We start from the raw sequence: 19,284 nt of genomic DNA, 5'->3' as shown, positions 1-19,284 counted from the left end.
ATATTTTTGTCATTTGTCATTGGAGCATGGTTGATTTGTCAATATGTGTATAAATTAAACTTTATAATCGAATACTACAAAAATATTTTTATTTAATAACAAATATACATTATTTAAGGTTCTAGAAATTCATTAACAAAGCATAAATTTATTTTCATTGACAATGACTGAAGAGCATATTGGTTTTCTGGTCAATGCGGCTTCAGTTATTGCTCCAAGAAAAATAAACGACAGCTATGATAAGTTGAGAAGTTATTATTTGTAAGTATAATCCTTGTAGAAATAAAAAAAGCTATAATAAAATACACAAGTAGTTAATAACTTGTAATTGCGTTCTACAGGATGCGATGTAAAGAAATGACTAGAGGTTATGGATTACCAAAAAAGCAGTTTTCTGAAAAAAGTAGATGTTCATATTGTTGTCTTGAGTGGGACAGTAAGTCTCAAACAAAGGTAATTTTATTATAAATACTGTACAACTAAAATCAATGTGTGCACTAAGCACTTCATGTATATACATATTATATGACTGATATGACTATGTCATTCTGGTAGGGCTACATCAATGATGTTCTAGTAAACAGATATGTCATTAACGCGCAAAAACGTCCTAATTGGGACGTTTTCTAGTAGTTTTCATCATAATTATGCCTATTTACTTATTGTTTTTATCAAGCTATCCTTTATACTTGTAACGAAATGTTAAATAAACGGTCACCGGCATGGCACACTTTTTTCTGTTGTTTAGTATGGGTATAACATATCTGTTTATTAGAATATCATTGGGCTACATTCTATAACACAAAAATTTTACAGCTAGGGTAGCTGTATAAAAATATTTATTTATCATAAGTAATGTTATAATTATACATCTTGTATGTTGGTAGTTGTCAGATTTGTCAGTAGTTTGAAATTCAACATCCTATTCGGCAATTCAAAGTATGCCATTCATATGTTACAATGTTTCAGATAAAACCTATTAAATTAAGCAAACGGCAAAGAAAAAGAATTCGATTTAATATCAAAAATAAGGCACCATATAAAAGAGAAAGTTTACTCTATAGCAATGAAATGGTAAGTTTTATAAATATAATTAATACCACCCTATTTTTACAAAAATATACAAGCATAAATATAAGACCTGATAATTTCTTATTATTTCATATAATAAAAGCTATATACTAACTTTGCAGGAAAATATTTGTTCGTTTTGCAACAAAAGTGTAAAAATTCCCATATTAAAACCCAGTAAAACAAAAAATAAAAAAGAGGAACAAAATGATGAAATTGCTGAGGACCCAGTGAAGCCTAAAATTAAAAAAGTTAAATTAAAAATTGACGAGAAGCTACAGTCCGAAGTGTATTGTAAATCAAAAATTGCATTTTCTTTAAATAAACAGAAAAACACCTTACCTGGTACCATTAAAGTACAGGCAAAGGTAATAAAAAATAGCAAGAAGAAGAAGGACAAATTTGCTGGTCTCTGTCAAACAGCTGTGATTGCGGCTACAAAATTAAAACAAGAAAAAGAGAAAGAGAATAAACTTAATCTCTTCCTTAAACCATCATTATAAAAATATGTACGTAATTATAGTATATTAAATCATGTTGATTTACACACTTTTTTTATTATTATTAAGTGTATATCCATCACATTAGTATTTGTATGGCCTATAACTACATGTAGTTCACCATTATTAAATTTCTTATAAAAATTGTAGGAATCATTATTATTTATATACATATCAACATCAATATTAGCTTGTTTACATTCAGAAATCAGATTTAAATGTCCAATAGCTCCTGCAGCATCAGTCGGTCCATCAATACCATCAGTTCCTGCACTCAGGAAATAGATTTCATGATCTTTAAATTCATTACTTGAATAGCTCAAAGCTTTTGAGAATTCCAAAGCTAACTGTTGATTTCTACCACCCAGACCCGACCCGTTAACATTGACTGTTGTTTCCCCTCCAAGTATCAAACACAAATCTTTTGTCCTTATTGAACTTAGTTCATTAGTGTTTTCAGCAAAATTCAAATTGAAGCCTGGTATGTTTAAGGTTTTCAATTTACTCTGCAAGATGCTGATGTTATCATTTCCATTTCTAAAATCACAAAATATTTTGACTAAGTTCACATATTCTTGAACTAAATCCCCTACATTACCAGTAACAATATTAGATAGTTCAATAGGCATATAATTTAATTCATAAGCCTTTGATGTAGCTGCTTTTATACTCAATTTGTTTGACCCTAAAATAATATTTTTAACTTTGTCATTTGGAAATGTTTTTGTATGATTTTTATCTTCCAAAACTGTTTTAATTGATAGGGGAAGATCATTGTATAGTTTGAATTTATTTATTATATTTATTGCTTCCATGGGGTTATCATCATGATGAACAGTAGGTCCACTTGCTATCATATCTATAGGGTCACCGACAACATCAGATAGTATTAAGGTCACAATTTGTGCAGGTTCAGCATACATAGCTAACTTGCCTCCTTTTATATCAGAGATCCATTTCCTAACCGTGTTAAGTTCTTTAATATCAGCACCTGAGTTTGCCAACTTTTTTATTAATGCAGTTTTTTCTTGCAAATTAATTGGCTCCTTAGGTAAGGATAATAGTGCTGATCCACCACCTGATAACAAAACTAATAAAAAGTCGTCATGGGTTAATTTTGATACTAGATCTTTTATTTTTCTAGTTGTTGTCATAGCCGTTTCATCAGGCAAATTGTTTTTAGCTCCTTCAAGATATTGTATATTATTATTTTCTGATAGCTTAGTTTTTATGCTTCCTGTTGGTATACTAATAATACCTTGTTTAATTTTAGAATTTAACATGTTTTCCATTTCAATGGCCATATTTTGTACAGCCTTTCCTGCACCAATGATATAAACATTTTTTTTTTCTAGGTTATAATTTTCACCACCTATTGATAACTTTTGGGTAACAGGACTATAATTGATAGACTTTTTGATAAGATTTTCAGGTAGAACAGCTGATACACTACTTTTGAATATCTGCAGTAAGTCACAAAAAATAACCTTCGACATTTTGAAAAATATATTCAAATAACATTCACTTTTACATATATTTACTGATAAGATATATGAAGTATGAACTGTAAACTTCTAATTAATATATACAATAATAATCGGGGAATAGTGATGAGTACGAAATTTGGAATTGATCACTTATTTCGAATAATAACTCGAATAACCAATCGAAAACTTTGTTGACCAATTGATTTTTTGTTTATTACTTAACTACTAAGAGTAAGTAAGTTTTTTTTACTGGAAAAGTAAATTAATAAAAACTTATACAGGTGATATAAATTTAAAAAATATTCATATTAATTAATAAATATGTAAGCTTCATACTTTTACAAAGAATAAATTTGGTAGTACCCATTTTGCAATTAATTTCACGGAAATATCTCATTCGACAAAATTTAAATTTTAAAAATTGCCAATAAAGGTGTTAATTTTTGAATTTTGACGTTTGCGGTTTGAGTCCTCAGTCCAGTGATGTGACAGTTGAAACGTTTTGTTTCGTTGGAAACTACGGGTACTTAGTATACTGAGTTCAGTTATTTTAAATAATATGCTTAATAAAAATATAGAAAATGAATTCCTTTAAATAATATTGTGTTTTTATAGTACAAAAATACATAAATGAAATTAATTGTAAAAATAAATGTTTTTTGTAAAACTAAAATGAACTCTTCGAAACGCGACCGACACAAGTTTAGACAAGTCGCCGCAAAATTTTAAAAATATTTACAATAGTTAGTGAAGTCTTAATTGTGAATTTTGTGTCGCACTTAACTAAAGTTTATTAAGAAATGAGTAATCCTATTTGTTTTTCTCAATACTTTGTGAATAAGCAAAATGTAAGGTCATTCAATAATGTATTAAATTCAAAGTATCTGAGAAGTGGAAATGATACTGCATTTCTTAAAAATATATTCGAAGATCAAAAATTAGTAAGTGAATTATCTAATGAACTTAAGGAAATATTGTTTGAAATAAGGGAAAATATTAAAAGTTGCTGCCAACAAGATTTTAAAAATGATCTAATAATAAAAGATGTTGAACATAGTTTGCAAACAATTCATAGGGACGATGTTCTGAAAAGTTGTAGTATTGCCTTGGTGAAGATAATCCCTACTAATTTTTTTGGGAACAATCATAACAAAAAAATATTTAACAAGTGTACGAAACTTATAATATATAGCATGAGAAATCAATTCTTATATTTAGAAAATTATATTGTTAAAAGTTGGGATTTTTCCAGATTTCCTTGGAACACTATTATGGAAACACTGTCTTCTAAAATACTTTGCCATATTTTGTACTGGATCTTTAAAATTGTTTTATCTGCAATAATATCTCTAAATTTTTATGTTACCACTTGTAAATTTGATAATGATGAAAACAAACTACATTTCTTTTTAAAGAATCAGTGGCAAAGGTTCTATGATATAAGGTTGTCAAATATGATTATTTCAAAAATAATTAGCAGATTTGAACCATATTGCATAGGCAAAAAGGTGAAAACAAAATACAATCTTCAAGAAAGATTAAAATTGAAAATGCTAAAAAGAGAGATATCCAAATTGCATTTAGTTTTAAAATCTAATGATGATTTTAGACCCATTGTTCGATATAAGAATGAATCAATTAGTACATCAGAGAAATATAAAATTAAAGAAAAATTGCACTTTCTACATATATTAACTGGTAAAAGGCATGAAAAAATAGAGAGGCTATTTTCAGCTTTATATACACTGTGGATTAAAAAAAATCAACCAAAATTATATTTTGTGAAAACAGATCTCAGTAATGCTTTTGGATCTATCAGTAAGGAAAAGCTTTTAAAGATTCTTTGTGAGCGGCATGTAGAATTTCAAAAGAGAGAAAAATCATTGTACAAAAAAAAGAAATTTGCTCAACATTATAAAGAAATTGTAGCTGAGCTTAGAAAGCCACTGTTAATTCGAGCAGGTTCTACAATTTATGAATGGAAAGAAGGTTTGGTGCAGGGATATAAATATTCACCAGCATTATCTGAATTGTATTATTCATATTTAGATGAAATATATTTTTCAGAACATCTCAAAAGGGAAGATCATGATCTTAAGTTATTTATACGAGTGGTTGATGATTATTTGTATATAACAGATTCTTTAGAAGATGCCCACTTGTTTTTAAAGGCATTGTCTAATTATAGGAATGTGAACTTTATAAAAACATTTGTTAATTTTGAACATCCAACAGTCAAATTTAGCCAAGAAATAACATTTCTTGGATACAGCTATAATACTGTTAATATGGAAGTAAGCAGAGCAAATAATGTGTATACTGGTGACATGTGTTATAAAATTAGCTTTTCAGCAGCAATTGGAAATTTAGGTAAATTTTTAGAGAACAGGATAGGGCAGTCAGGAATTCAAATTAATGGTCACATTTTTAATTTTTATCACAACAATGAAGAATTAATATGGCATCATGTTTTTGTAACATTCTGTCTTTCAGCTAATAAATTCTGCACAATATTAGCCCTTTATTGTGATGTGGAACAGATGTCACAATATTTAGCATTATATAAAAATAGAGTAACTGTTAAACTTTGTAATAGTATAATACAGACTTTGAAAAGCAATCGACCAACAGATTTTGTTTTTAAATACTGCATCAATCATTTTCGATATTTATCTTTTAAAGCTCTGCTCTTATGCGCGCAAAATACATCTAAATGCAATGTCTTAGTCCCATATGTGAATGTTGAGTTAGCCAGGACTAATTGTATAAATGGAAAATGGAGGGACCACTCCAGTAGAATTTGTAACAATGGTAAAAGCCTAATGCAAGCAATTAGAGAAATTTGTAAAAGGCCAGATCTTAAGATAATTATGAAAAAATTTAATGACTTACCACCAGGTGTTCAGTGTTTTAATCATAAGAAATTTTATCAATGAATTCATGTAAAATAAAATTATTTAAAAAAAAACGTATATTTTTATTGTAAATAGATATACATTCACATATAATGTTATTTAACACTTATGAGATTCATTTGGACGGAATCAATTAAATACAATATCAGTTCAAAAAACAATTAGAAAAAAAATATCAAAAGAAGCTTCTGATTTGATTTGTCACATCAAACAATTATTGTGTAATATTTATTTTAAAAGTTAATTCAAAATAAATTTAAAGCTTTTTATGTATCCACATTTAAATCTAATAAAGTACTATGCATATCAGGCACTTGGCTGGACGAAATTACATTAGTTCTTATCTACTAAAGAAACTGTAATATCTAAAAAATATAATTATATTGTGTTTTATTCCTATCGTAATAATGCGCCGACAAATAACGCAATTGCAATCACATGTCCGACCACTCCAGTTGTATACGCCTTTGATAGAAAGTCTGGATCCGAAGCAATGTAGTATGAAGCTTGTGGGGCGTCACACGAGACGATGCGGGCCGCTCTGGACAGAGCTTTGCCCGCTATGATTTCTGCTGAACGTTCGGTGTGTGGGAGGGGCTTAAGACGTACGGCCGCGTCGCTGAATATGAGATCCGCGAATGGAGGTTGCGATAAAAACATGCTAAAGCTGCAACAATACAAATATATAAATGTGTGTAAATAAACTGTATGTATGAGTCGAGATGGCCCAGTGGTTAGAACGCGTGCATCTTAACCGATGATTGCGGGTTCAAACCCAGGCAAGCACCGCTGTTTCATGTGCTTAATATGTCTTTATAATTCATCTCGTGCTCAGCGGTGAAAGAAAACATCCTGAGGAAACCTGCATGTGACAAATTTCATAGAAATTCTGCCACATGTGTATTCCAACAACCCGCATTGGAACAGCGTGGTGGAATATGTTCCAAAACCTTCTCCTCAAAGCGAGAGGAGGTCTTTAGCCCAGCAGTGGGAATTTACAGACTGTTGTTGTTGAAACTGTATGTATAGTTTTTGCCTATATTATTTAACAGTTCAATGAATTCTTTAGTGTAAGTTAAACTCTATATGTAAAGTACCTGAACTCATCAGACGCAGTTGATCCATATAGCTGCTGTGCGTACACCATGAGGTTAGAGTAGGTGTCCAGTTCGGTGTGATTAGCTCTACCCATCAACACTGACCCAGGTACCTTGCCGAGGTTGCATTGTTTATATTCGTGCATTTTCGCACGAGTACCTGTCATTAACAATGTATTGTTTTTATTAATTAACAATAAGTAATAAGAGTTTAATTTTTTATAATATAATAATAACTTATTTTGTATCTGTAAGTAACCGCCACATACAGAATATCATGTAATATATTACTAATATCAATAATATTAGACAAAAAAGGCATATATTATATAAAACAAACCACACTTTTACTTTTTTTAAGACAAAAAAAAGTGTTACATATCAATATTGACCCTTTTAATACTAGGCTATAATTAGTATGATTATAAATTTATGATTGGTGGTAGGATCTGTCTGGATGTGGAAGTTGGTGGTACTTATTTAACATAGTGTATCATTATTAACCTTTACAATAAGCACACATTTAGGTATTGAAATATCAACAGGCGCGGTTAGGTGATGTTTTTTTTTTTTTTAAGCTGGTCAGTAGGACCTTCAACTCACCGTCAGGACACAGCAGTTGCAGGTCGTCAGGCAGCAGGTCTCTGGCCCACCACTCGCGTCGCCGGCCGCCAGACACCTCTGCGGGCGCGCTGTGCCGCACGAAGGCCACGTCGCCGCCCCCCTCCACCATGCAGCGCAGAGCGCCCACGTGCCCGTAGTAGTCCTCGCTGGCGTCGCGACGGCACCGACTGGGAACGAATTGGCCATTTAATTCATTGTTACTGGGATACAGATTGCAAATCGATTTGTTATGTAATATATAAAAATTGAGCCGATATGGCCCAGTGGTTAGAACGCGTGCATCTTAACCGATGATTGCGGGTTCAAACCCAGGCAAGCACCGCTGTTTCATGTACTTAATTTGACTTTATAATTCATCTCGTGCTCAGCGGTGAAGGAAAACATCGTGAGGAAACCTGCATGTGACAAATTTCATAGAAATTCTGCCGCATGTGTATTCCACCAACCCGCATTGGAACAGCGTGGTGGAATATGTTCCAAACCTTCTCCTCAAAGGGAGAGGAGGCCTTTAGCCCAGCAGTGGGAATTTACAGGCTGTTATTGTTTGTTATTGATATAAAAATAATATAAACACCTACCGGAATGAAGCTCCGTGGCAAAGATGACACAAATTGTCATGAGGTACGGTTCCAGAATCCACGTACTCGCTGCTCAAAGCGCCGGGAGCGCAGGATTTGCTGAAGTACTGGGCGGCCGCGTGTGCGCCGTCGCAGCCATATGAACTGAAAGATAAGTAACGCTTTAATATGTCTCTCATGGAAAAACAATTCTAAGAAATAACAAATACAATTTGTCTATATCTCGTTACTTAATTACTATTTAGATAATCTCATTCTGGTAGATTTTCAGCTATTACATTATATTTAAATTTTCTATGAAGAAAATGAAATCGTATCTGTGTCTCACCGAATCCATCCGTTTGATATAAGGTAGGCCAAAGGATAGACCCATCCAGCTGCCATCCCGATACCGGTGTGGCAAGTGTTCTTGCCGCGTAAGTATGTCAGATCAGTGTCCGGATCCTGCTCCTTTGCGACTGCAACCGCGTAGTACCAGTTGTCCCCGCTCGAATATATCTGATTTATTAAGGATTTATACATATAAAATTCTTGCGTTTCGATTCAAATTAAGGTAGGTTAGGTAGGGTAAGAGCGATTTTAGATTACGATAACATTTATATAAGATAATAATTTTAGTGATCAAATTCTTTCAATTACATAATGAATTAAGGATTAATCGGAAAAATATAATCATCCCACCAGTGGCGTAGCTATCGTAGGGCCAGGAGGTGCAGTGCACCAGGGCCCCGGAGTTCAGGGGGCCCTCTAAACTAAACCTTAAGCTTCTGAAGCTAGGAAATCACGACACAAGACTTCTTATTTGGTATCTATAACTTTAAAGGGTAATTATTAGTTAAAGAGGGATGAGAAAGTGGGGGAGAGGGCCCGATTAATTGTATATGCACCGGGGCCCTCCTCACCTAGCTACGTCACTGCATCCCACGACAAAAAATAGTGACAAATCTCTTTACGAGTAAGAAAGTTAGAGCGAGACAGCCTGGACTAGTAAGGGAAAAAAGTGACAAATCTCTTTACGAGTAAGAAAGTTAGAGCGAGACAGCCTGGACTAGTAAGGGAAAAAAGTGACAAATCTCTTTACGAGTGAGTGAGAGCGAGACAGCCTTGACAAGTAAGAGGATAGAGAGGGAGGGATAGACGGCGCTCACCTCCTGCATGAAGGGCACGAGGCGGTGGCGGTAGGCGGCGTGCAGCATGTCGGCCGCGTCGAACATCGCGAAGTCGCTCGTGCCCTCCGCGATGGCGCGCTCGCAGTGCCGCATGCTGTGCGCGCGCCAGCACACCAGCGTGGGCGACAGGAAGGCCGCTTTTAACGCCACCTGCGAGCGACAAATAATTTGTAATATTTCATATTTGGAACACGAACTGGCAACTCAAACTCAAATTCCTTTATTCAATATAGAAGCATCACACTTATAGTACGACACAACTTAGATGTCGCATCGGCAAAATTCGTAAAACCGATCACACCCGAATTGAGTACGCTATCCCAAATTATCAATATTTATTTCTCATGCGAATATGGTCTTTGCACAAACGTAATAACTTGTTATATCACATGACCTAATATATTCGTCAATTTGACGCGTCGATTTACATGTACTTGCTTTCTCAGACGCGTGAATCTATAGCGACGAATAGCGTCGAATGGCGCGATAGGGAGCTATTTCTATTGGTTGTGTAAATCGGCAGTAATCGGTTTTATTTTCATTCCATTGCATTTTCCGATGCTACATCTAATTTGTGTCATACTATACTTATTGATTGTCAAATAAACACTACCACCGGTTCGGAAAAAGGAACACCCTGACCTGAGAAGAACCGGCGAAAGAAACTGAGCAGGTCTTTTATTTTGTCAAATTAATAAGACACATAGTATATGATTAGAAATAGCCAGGAGGCGACCGTTTCATTCCCAATGTGTGCTATCAAACATAAACTCGCTAATTGTATAATAACCTTTTGCACACAAGCGTTCCTTAACAATTTTTTTTAATTTGGCAACAGAAGCATTTTGAACGCTTTCTGGGATCCTGTTGTAGAAGCGTATACATTGCCCCACAAAAGAGTTACTGACTATATGCAGTCAAGTAACAGGATTAACAAGATTGTATTTGTTCCTTGTACCAATGTTATGAGAATCACATTTTCTCATAAAAACATTAATATTTTTTCCGTACATACAAAACAAACTTGATGATAAGTTGCCACTTTCGCCCATAGATTTTCCCATAACATGTTTAAAGTACTACATCAACCGCTAATACGGCGTCAACCATGTTACGTCCTTTTGCTTATGATATAGGAGTGATTTTCACACCTTGTATTAATGATTTCTAGAAAAATTTTCATGAGTTCGTTCTTGCGGCAAAAGTAGAAAGAAAATATTCATGCCAAAAATAAATTATATGTTTACCCTCATTTTAACACATTTGTCCATCTCTTGGTCACTAGTGACACACAGTGTAGCTCTCTTCACGGGACAATCCCGTATACCGACTACTGCTTTCTCTGCTTGATCTCCAACTAATTTGTTATTTAATATATGCTGGGCTGCTTGCTGATCTTCTTTGAGGATCCGGAAGTTAATAGTTGCGTCCTGTTTGAATGACAACAAAAAGTATTATAGTCTAAAAAAAAATAAAAAAATAAAAAGGACAGTTAGGATACTATATAACTTATTTACAAATTATTTAAAATAGATATAACCTTAGTGGTATGAAATGAATGTAGCTTGTTCGTAAAATTTTATCAAATTGATTGTCAGTTAAAATAATTCTTGTCAGGTAAAATTATATTAGTTATGAAACTATCTATTTACCTGTAATAACAAGTCTGTGGTACCCTCAGATTGAAACAGTTGAAACTGTGTCTCAATGGGATGTCCGGATGGATCTAATCTTTGTCTAAATGGCGATATGCTGAAAAGAAATGAAATTTAAAAACGTGCAGCATGTAAATCAATTATGTTTGTTACTTCTGCACTTATTTTTAAATTGCCCGAGTGTTAATCGTGATTTGGGCGTATCGATTCCGTAACAACATCGATAAAAAAATGTTGATAAATTTAGCCGAAGGCCTTAGTATTACTTTAAATTCCGATGTTAACAAAAAAGCTTGATAATATAGCTTATATTATGAAAAAAGAGAAAATATTTTTTTATGTTTTCAAAACGAAGAGTAAATAATACATAATGCTGAGGTTAAATAATATTTTTAAAATATTTCTGGTGATGAAGATCTGTAATTTTGCTAATTCTCACATAGAAAGCCAAGCATTGAGTGTAGTGAACTACATGTTCACTACACTCAGTGTTGGGCAAATTTTAATTGCAATTAAAATTAAAGATTAACAATTAATTAATTGTTAATTGTTACTACTACAGTTAACAATTAATCAATTGTAATTGTGGAAAATCACAACTAACAATTATTTAATTGTTAACTGTATTAGTAACAATTAACAATTAATTAATTTTTAATTGTTTTGTTAATTTTAATTAAAAATAACAATTAAAAATACTGCTGTAAAATATAAAGACTTGAGCGAAAACGACGACTTGAAATGTTTTTGTTTTATACCTACGCTGAAGAAATATTTATCAATGCAACTTTATATTATATAATATAAAAATAAACACTTTTTTCTGTGGAAAGAGACATTTAGAAAAAATAAGCTTAAAACTTAGAGTCTTTGACCACATTTTTATTCGTCTGAAGTCTAATACTTATAGCTTAATTTTCCTAAAAAATTACTAATCACATTTTGATGTATAAAGTTAATTGTTAGTTTTAATTGTTTTATAAAACAACTAAAAAAGTTAATTGCAATTATTTTAATTGTAAGTTGCAATTGACATACGTTAATCAAATTAATTTAATTGCAAGGTGCAATTAAAAGTGTAATTGCGATTAATTTAATTGCAATTACTTTTTTAGTCAATTAATAAAATAATTAACAATTGCTTGATTAATGCCCAACACTGACTACACTCAATGCTTGGCAATTATTTTAAAAAGAGATATTCAATTATAACTTACTTTTCATTTGATGTATCGAACTGTCTTTCTCCACTCTCTTTTCTATATGTGTTATATTGGTATGTAGATTTTTCAGTGGTTGTTATCAAGTTACCATATGGGTCACGGGGCTGGTAATCAAGTGTGCGGTTGGATATCTTGTTAAATGGATTTGGTTCCCCGTATAATTCCAATATCTTCAACAACATGTTTTGGTATCTGCAAATAATTTAATTGTTAAGCAATATTTATGAGTTTTATAAGCCAATATGAGTTTGGTAATTAATATTTCAATGTTTTCAAAGCAAGAGCATTATATTGATATCTTGAAGACATAAATAAAGATACATTACACTTGACATTAAAAATTTTTTTCTTAGTGTATACAGATAAAAAAAATAGTGAATATACAAACTTTTTCTTCTGCTTTACTGTTGCTGCACTACTAGTGACAATGGCATCAGCGGGTACCCGACCCCAGTTACATTGTTCCCACTCCACTACTGGCATTCGGGAACCATCTCTGCATATCAACTCGAAATTGTCCTCAGTCACACCACCTGATTATACAATAATAATTATCAAAATACTAAACATAATTGAAAGAAAGAAAGAAAGAAAGAAAGAACACTTTTATTTGGGACAACATGACACTTGGTACAAAATAAAAAGTAAAAATAATAATTAAAAAAAAAAAAAAAAATAATAATTAATTACTAATAAATTATCATTTACACAAAAAAAATTGCTGCGTAACAACATATATATATATCAAACTCAAACTCAAATAACTTTATTCAATATAGAAGCATTACAACTTTAGCATTATAACTTTATTTATGAAATAAAAGATTTTTTCACTCAACTAGTGTGCACTTCCGATAGCAACTTCCCCGAAATTCTAAGTGTTATTTCTATGTCAATGTTTTTTATTTGTCTTTACAAAATGTATGTTTAGAATGTGACTATAGTTTTAATTACATAGCAAAAAAAGTACCTAATATTTTATGAGACAGCAATGCATGTTGTATAGTTGTGTCACGTACAAATGCAATGTCTCCAGTGCCATTGGAGATTAAGCATCTCAATGCTCCTTCATATCCAGCATGTGGGTCGGCTAATGTACACCGTACACCTGCTCCACCAACGCAGAGCTTACATAACCTGTAAAATAATTCTATGTAAATAAACAAAACAATGATTTTACATAGAGGGATGCTTCATTTCAATGGATGCAGTAAAGTTACGCAATAGCTATAATATTAGGAGGCAGTATTTATTACTCAGATTATAATTGTTATAAAAAATAAATTAAAAAAAAAACTAATTATCAAAAAATATGCATTTATCTGTGAAACCTATTATTGAGGTGTGAATAAAGTTTACTGGTAAATAACTAACACTAAACTTTTAAAATACGCATCTCTGAATGTGTAAAGTATATTAAAACATTTATCACACATATATATCACATATAAAACAAATACATATTATTCTATTTTTTAAAATGCTTACAAATTATTTTTTAAAAATAGCAAACATACTTATCAGAATTATCTCCAATAGGATTGTACATGTCTTTTAAAGAATTAGGAGCACATGATTCTCCAAAATATTCCACAGCTGATTTCACATGATTGTTACAGTCAGTTATCTTCAAGCCACCTTCTTTCATCAACTACAAACAAATATTTTATAATTAAAACAAAAAAAGGACATTAATAAAAAGTGTCTACTGTAACTCATTAATCTATTGATTCCTTTAATGCATGGACAAAATATGAAACTATAAACTTACTCATAATTATTTAATTAGTGTTATTGTTATAGCATTGCATAATGTTTCTGACCTATTTGTTGTTACAATACATATATATTACACAAATTAATTTATACAGATGCAAATTAGTTATTAAAATTTCACTAAAACTGTTTTTATTAAGAAAAAAGCCAAGTCAAACCTTAAGCTACAATATATTATCCTAAGTTCTGGAAATATGTTTTATGTAGTTAGAAATATATTTAGGACTGGCCATAAAACTTGGCAGCCATTTCGATCTCACTTCTTTTGTCATTGAAGTCAACAACCAAGGCTTATTTCATAATATAGTACTTGGCTCTCATTTTAAATTTAATTTTTTGATGGGATTAGTCATTTTACATATATAATTAAAATAATAAGTTTGTAGATGCAGTATATGTTAAAATTGATATTAAAAATAACAATACTTACAGTGTGTATTGGCATGACCCATCCAGCTAGTGATCCAACCCCGGGAAAGCATGCTTTGGCACCTCTCAAGCCATGTAGGCCCATGCCAGGCTGAACATTTGGTAGGCCTCCTTTCTTAATGACTGCTACAGCATACTGGTAAGGTTCTCCTCTGCCATATAGCTTAAGAAATAAAATAAATAAACATTATAGATAATTTAATTATTTTAACTTATAGATTCACTGAATAATTTTAACATAGTGTAAATATATTTACATTGTATTATATTCAATTAAAAAAAAATCTATGACACATATGTAAATATTTGTGATACATATTCAATACTTTGAATTAGACATTACTTGTAAATTGATCCACTAAGAGTACCACCTCTTTTATTTCAATATTTATATAAATAAAACTATATTAATTATACACTGCACTTTTTAGAATTATATTAGTGTGATCTATAATTATGAACTTTATGTTATAAATATAAAAATTATGGGTATAGAGTGGATCATATTAATAGATATGAAATAAAAAACATATCTTCTAAAATGTTATCATCATCAGTTTATGGAATCATTAGAGAGTGAGGATTACTAATAGAATATTATTTTTTAAGGGAAAATAAATATACTTTAGGTTAGGACTTCATATTGCTCAATTAGCTTGCATACCTCTTGTATGATGGGCACTAGGGAGTGAAATCTGCCAGCAACATACACTTCTCCTGCATCTAATGCCAATAGGGATGCTTCACCTCTATCTACCCATGTCATACACTCTTCTGTGTCAAATGCCTGTAATTAGATTTTACAAATTCTTAATTGTGCTTTTTCATACATGAACAACACAATTTAATTATTGTAGTGAGTACAGAACAGGTAACTAAATAGTAAAAACACATAATTATTAATAACTAAATGGTAACATTTTAAAATGTATAATTATGAAATATTTATAGAGTATAAATGAGTTAATAATCGTTTCTTACTCGTTTACATTGTATTTCAATATAATCCTGACCAAATAGGCCTTTGTCTTGCACTGTGATATTGGCTAGTTTCAAACATTTTTTTTGTTCGGGTATCGATGTTGTGCACCATGTTATAAAATCTTCTCCTTCTACTTTTGGTTGGTATGAATTATCGTTGGCGATTGACTCACTGCCGAAGAAATTAGCGGCGCCAGAGGCTACAATTGAAATACATATAGTGTTATGGATATTATTTAATGGTGTTATTATTCCGATAAGGGAATAAAGAATATTATACTGATAATAAAAGACATCAATTGTACTGTTTCGTTTTAATAATTTATCATACAAAACATGAAAGTTTTGAAATGCTAAGTTTATATTAATGTTTGTTCAATACTTACTAATTAGAGTAATAAGTAAAGTCAAAAATAAACAACTGCAATCAGTATTCATTTTCATTTTGTTTATTTTATCATTGTTATTAAGCAATTATAGAATCAAAGTTATATTTTGGACACACCCGAAACCTCAAAGCTTTGAAAATTGTTAAGCGTGAAGTCGTTAGCTTAAATGAAGTATGAGTCAAGTGTCAAGTAGCAATTGTCAATCTCGTCAACGCTCAACAACAGCTTACTTAATTTTGTTTTTATGTTATATTTTTAATTTTTGTCATTTGTGTTTAATTTTAAACTCTCTACAATTATACAATTTGTGAATAAAAACTAAGGTTTCATATTATTTCTTGTCAAATTGTTCCAGGTTCTGTAACTAGGTCTATAAACTATCAAGAAAATAAAAAAGGTTTAAGTAGTACTACTAATAGTAATAACTATTAGGATTAACAAAAGAATAAATATTTTTATTGTAATTGTTTTCTACACGTCGGTAATATTTGAACATTTCTTACTACGAAAATGTCAAATGACAATTGACATTTAACTTGACATTGTGAAAATTTTCATAATTCGGTTTCGAAAATTGTGGCGTGTTTTGAAAAGCACGTGTGAATAAAAATCCAAATAAACATCAAACTGTTAATTAAAAAAATAACTTGCACATGTTACAAACATATTATTATAAATTGTTTATATAATTGACAACTCTTCCCAAAAACAAAAATTTAGGTCGTGACATATTTCAATAACAAAATACAATCTATTGTTTTGATTTTGTCCATTCGATTTACTAGTGAATATGGTTGTTTTTACATGTGGTCATTGTGGAGAATCAGTTCAAAAGCCTAAGGTTGAAAAACACTATAACACAAAATGCAGAAATAAAAATCCTAACTTATCTTGCATGGACTGTTTTAAAGACTTTTTGTAAGTATACCAATTAGAAAATATAGACATAACTTAAATACGATAAAACTGTTTTTACATTTTATATTCGAATTTTTTTATTTCTATTTTGATACACAATTTTAAATATTGGATTCTTAATTAATCTAATACAAATAAATTAAAAAAAAAATAGACGGAATAAAGCAAATATATATATTGAAATACATTTGTAAATTAATCACTTATATTTTTCAGAGGAAGTGATTATGAAGCTCATACAAAATGTATAACTGAAGAAGAACGTTACTCTGGAAAAGGATTTACTCCGAAAGAAAAGAAGGGTGAAAAGAAACAAAATGCATGGGTGGAAATGTTACAGTCCGTCTTAGATGAACAAAAGAATGCATCTGGGAATGTATTGAGAATTATAGAGACTATAAGCAAGCATAATAATACTCCTAGGAAGAAACCTAAATTCATAAACTTTGTAAAGAATGTTTGTGGACAAAAAACTAACCCCAAAGATATTGATCAGGCTTGGGACTTAATATCAGTAAAGTTATCAGAATTGTCAAATTTAAATTCACAGAATAAAAATAAAAATGAACAAGATAAGACTGATGCACCTAAGGTAAATGGTTCTGCTGGTAAGGAGCAAAATGGTGGTATACCAAATGGTAAAAAAGAAAATGGTGTTGCAAATCATGATGAGGAAGAAGATGAGGAGGAGGCTCAAGCTGATGAGGACAAAAAAGATATTGAAACTAAGAATGGTGATTCAGAGGAGCCCAATAAAAAACTTTCCAAAAAGCAAAGGAAAGAAGAAAAAAAACGTAAGAAGTATGAAGCAGAATTACAAAGTGCGGAAGCTCCACCAGCTGAAGTGACCCAGGAAGAAATACAAGTGCCAAAAAAAGGTAAGAAAAACAAGAATAAAATTGAAAATGGTCATGAAGAAGGAAATGGCCCTGTTGAAGGAAAAGATAAAAATAAGAAAAGAAAGAGACAAGACACAGCAACAACAATAGAAGTTATTGAAGCTGTCAATAATGCTGATATAGAAAATGTGTCGGTTAAAGTAAAAGCCACTAAAAAGAAGTTAAAAATGGAGGGAGAACTTGCTACTGCTGAAGCAGATGAGAGTATTTGTCTTCATGATCAGAATGTTGCTAAAAGTGAGAATGAGGTGTCAGAAAATAATGGAAAATTCAACTGGCACGCTGTAATTATGTCAGTTTTACAGAAAAAAGGGAATGAACTTCCATTTAAGCGTCTTCAGAAAAAAGTTTTGTCTGAATATTCTGAATATACAGGGAATGAAGTGGATGATAGAATTGCTGATAAATTTATTAAAAAATTGAGAAGTGCACCCAATGTCAGGGTTGATAAAAATAGAGTTTTGCTCCTAGAAGAAGATGAGTAAAAACTCCTTTTATACACTTTTATAAAAATATTACTTAAGGATTTAAGGCAATTGTGGTAAATAATTTGCAATGACTTACACTGCCTGAATATTATACTTATTTTTCTCGTAGATTAAGCTAACATATTATTAAATTTACTGCATCTCAATGTGTAATTTTCTGTATTTGTATATCCTACAAATTGGAGAAACCAAAATATATTGTAGATCATTAATTATTTGACTTTTTATTTTAATTTTTACAGACCTTTAAGATATTCATAAGGATCATAACACGTGATTATCAAAAATTGTATTACTTGAAGTTGGTTGAAGGTTAAAAAAACACAATTGGTTGCAATGATATATTTGACCTTATGAAAACATTTACGTGTTCTAGCAACTGTGCGACCATCACTGTTCTCAACGAAAACTAACAAAATGGTTTTATTTCAACATATGTAATTTTTATTAGGATTTCACTTCGCTTCACGAGCGAGTTGTATTAGATATAAAAACATCTACCAATTCCCATAGGAAATCTGATAAGTAGTATGACAAGACTGAAACATATGATCACGAATTATTTGTGAGCAAACTTCTTAGAGCGATATCTGTACGAAAAACATAGTTGCTAAATTTATACTAGATGTGAGAAAATATTACTAAAGGCGAAATTTTTTTTTATTAAAAATTGTAAAATTAAGAATTATTGATATTTTCGTTAGTTCCATATAAAATTTAAATCATTAATTCTGCTTTATTGTATATACTAACGCTGTAGTTATAAAAGACCTCGAATTGTAGAATTTTAATTTACGTTTAGTCAACATTGTATGTTTCGAAATATTACAGAGACTAGAATTATTATTATATACTACAAATGTTACTTGGAAACTCTCAAACGCATACAAGGTACGTTGAGGAAATAGGTAGTTATTATTACGATCTAAAAACAACGTTAAGTAAAAGTCGACTGATTTAAATACAATTTTTGTAATAAGTACATAGGTAGTTGTAACTTGTACAACTATTATAAAACAATTGTAAATAATTCGAAAATTAAAGTATACGTATAATAAGATCAGTAGGTATTAATTATTGAAATT

General features: G+C 31.1%; 5 protein-coding genes across 6 annotated transcripts; 3 read left to right on the top strand and 2 right to left on the bottom strand.

Annotated features, from left to right (window-relative positions):
- The first annotated feature begins 3 nt into the window (after nt 1–3).
- LOC124539801 lies at nt 4–1,618 on the top strand. Its single transcript, XM_047117156.1, has 4 exons — nt 4–261; nt 342–453; nt 970–1,074; nt 1,194–1,618. The coding sequence occupies exons 1-4, from the start codon at nt 164–166 to the stop codon at nt 1,572–1,574; spliced, it is 696 nt and encodes a 231-aa protein (XP_046973112.1). The 5' UTR covers nt 4–163; the 3' UTR covers nt 1,575–1,618.
- LOC124539800 (glycerate kinase) lies at nt 342–3,242 on the bottom strand. Its single transcript, XM_047117154.1, has one exon. The coding sequence runs from the start codon at nt 3,065–3,067 to the stop codon at nt 1,604–1,606; it is 1,464 nt and encodes a 487-aa protein (XP_046973110.1). The 5' UTR covers nt 3,068–3,242; the 3' UTR covers nt 342–1,603.
- A 340-nt stretch (nt 3,243–3,582) lies between these two features.
- Nucleotides 3,583–6,146, top strand: LOC124539720 (telomerase reverse transcriptase-like). The gene has a single exon (XM_047117061.1). The coding sequence runs from the start codon at nt 3,859–3,861 to the stop codon at nt 5,992–5,994; it is 2,136 nt and encodes a 711-aa protein (XP_046973017.1). The 5' UTR covers nt 3,583–3,858; the 3' UTR covers nt 5,995–6,146.
- On the bottom strand, nt 6,021–16,066 carry LOC124539719 (melanotransferrin). The gene is made up of 16 exons (XM_047117060.1): nt 15,892–16,066; nt 15,506–15,705; nt 15,189–15,311; nt 14,526–14,687; nt 13,837–13,970; nt 13,290–13,456; nt 12,708–12,852; nt 12,314–12,511; nt 11,094–11,193; nt 10,689–10,871; nt 9,421–9,591; nt 8,601–8,770; nt 8,273–8,416; nt 7,674–7,861; nt 7,071–7,230; nt 6,021–6,640 (listed from the first exon to the last, which is right to left on the bottom strand). Exons 1-16 carry the CDS (start codon nt 15,947–15,949, stop codon nt 6,370–6,372), a joined length of 2,574 nt encoding a protein of 857 aa, XP_046973016.1. The 5' UTR covers nt 15,950–16,066; the 3' UTR covers nt 6,021–6,369.
- A 35-nt stretch (nt 16,067–16,101) lies between these two features.
- Nucleotides 16,102–18,412, top strand: LOC124539784 (cell growth-regulating nucleolar protein). 2 transcript variants are annotated; one of them, XM_047117137.1, is made up of 2 exons: nt 16,102–16,291; nt 17,029–18,412. In XM_047117137.1, exon 2 carries the CDS (start codon nt 17,144–17,146, stop codon nt 18,194–18,196), a length of 1,053 nt encoding a protein of 350 aa, XP_046973093.1. In that variant the 5' UTR covers nt 16,102–16,291; nt 17,029–17,143; the 3' UTR covers nt 18,197–18,412. The 2 variants fall into 2 exon arrangements, with proteins under 2 accessions (XP_046973093.1, XP_046973092.1); XM_047117136.1 differs by lacking the exon at nt 16,102–16,291 and adding an exon at nt 16,335–16,812.
- Nucleotides 18,413–19,284: the final 872 nt, after the last annotated feature.

This window comes from Vanessa cardui, chromosome 23 (assembly GCF_905220365.1).
Source record: "Vanessa cardui chromosome 23, ilVanCard2.1, whole genome shotgun sequence".
Lineage (NCBI taxonomy): Eukaryota > Metazoa > Arthropoda > Insecta > Lepidoptera > Nymphalidae > Vanessa > Vanessa cardui.
This window is presented reverse-complemented; position numbering and strand designations above follow the sequence as displayed.

Bases quoted from the DNA above. Each gene is read 5' to 3' on its own strand.
- LOC124539801 (XM_047117156.1), top strand. From the start codon at position 164: ATGACTGAAGAGCATATTGGTTTTCTGGTCAATGCGGCTTCAGTTATT. The intron at 454-969 runs GTAATTTTATTA...ACAATGTTTCAG, and splicing joins ACAGTAAGTCTCAAACAAAG to ATAAAACCTATTAAATTAAG. The intron at 1,075-1,193 runs GTAAGTTTTATA...CTAACTTTGCAG, and splicing joins TACTCTATAGCAATGAAATG to GAAAATATTTGTTCGTTTTG.
- LOC124539800 (XM_047117154.1), bottom strand. From the start codon at position 3,067: ATGTCGAAGGTTATTTTTTGTGACTTACTGCAGATATTCAAAAGTAGT.
- LOC124539720 (XM_047117061.1), top strand. From the start codon at position 3,859: ATGAGTAATCCTATTTGTTTTTCTCAATACTTTGTGAATAAGCAAAAT.
- LOC124539719 (XM_047117060.1), bottom strand. From the start codon at position 15,949: ATGAAAATGAATACTGATTGCAGTTGTTTATTTTTGACTTTACTTATT. The intron at 15,706-15,891 runs GTAAGTATTGAA...TTTCAATTGTAG, and splicing joins TTTACTTATTACTCTAATTA to CCTCTGGCGCCGCTAATTTC. The intron at 6,641-7,070 runs GTACTTTACATA...GTATTGTTGCAG, and splicing joins ACTGCGTCTGATGAGTTCAG to CTTTAGCATGTTTTTATCGC.
- LOC124539784 (XM_047117136.1), top strand. From the start codon at position 16,685: ATGGTTGTTTTTACATGTGGTCATTGTGGAGAATCAGTTCAAAAGCCT. The intron at 16,813-17,028 runs GTAAGTATACCA...TATATTTTTCAG, and splicing joins GACTGTTTTAAAGACTTTTT to AGGAAGTGATTATGAAGCTC.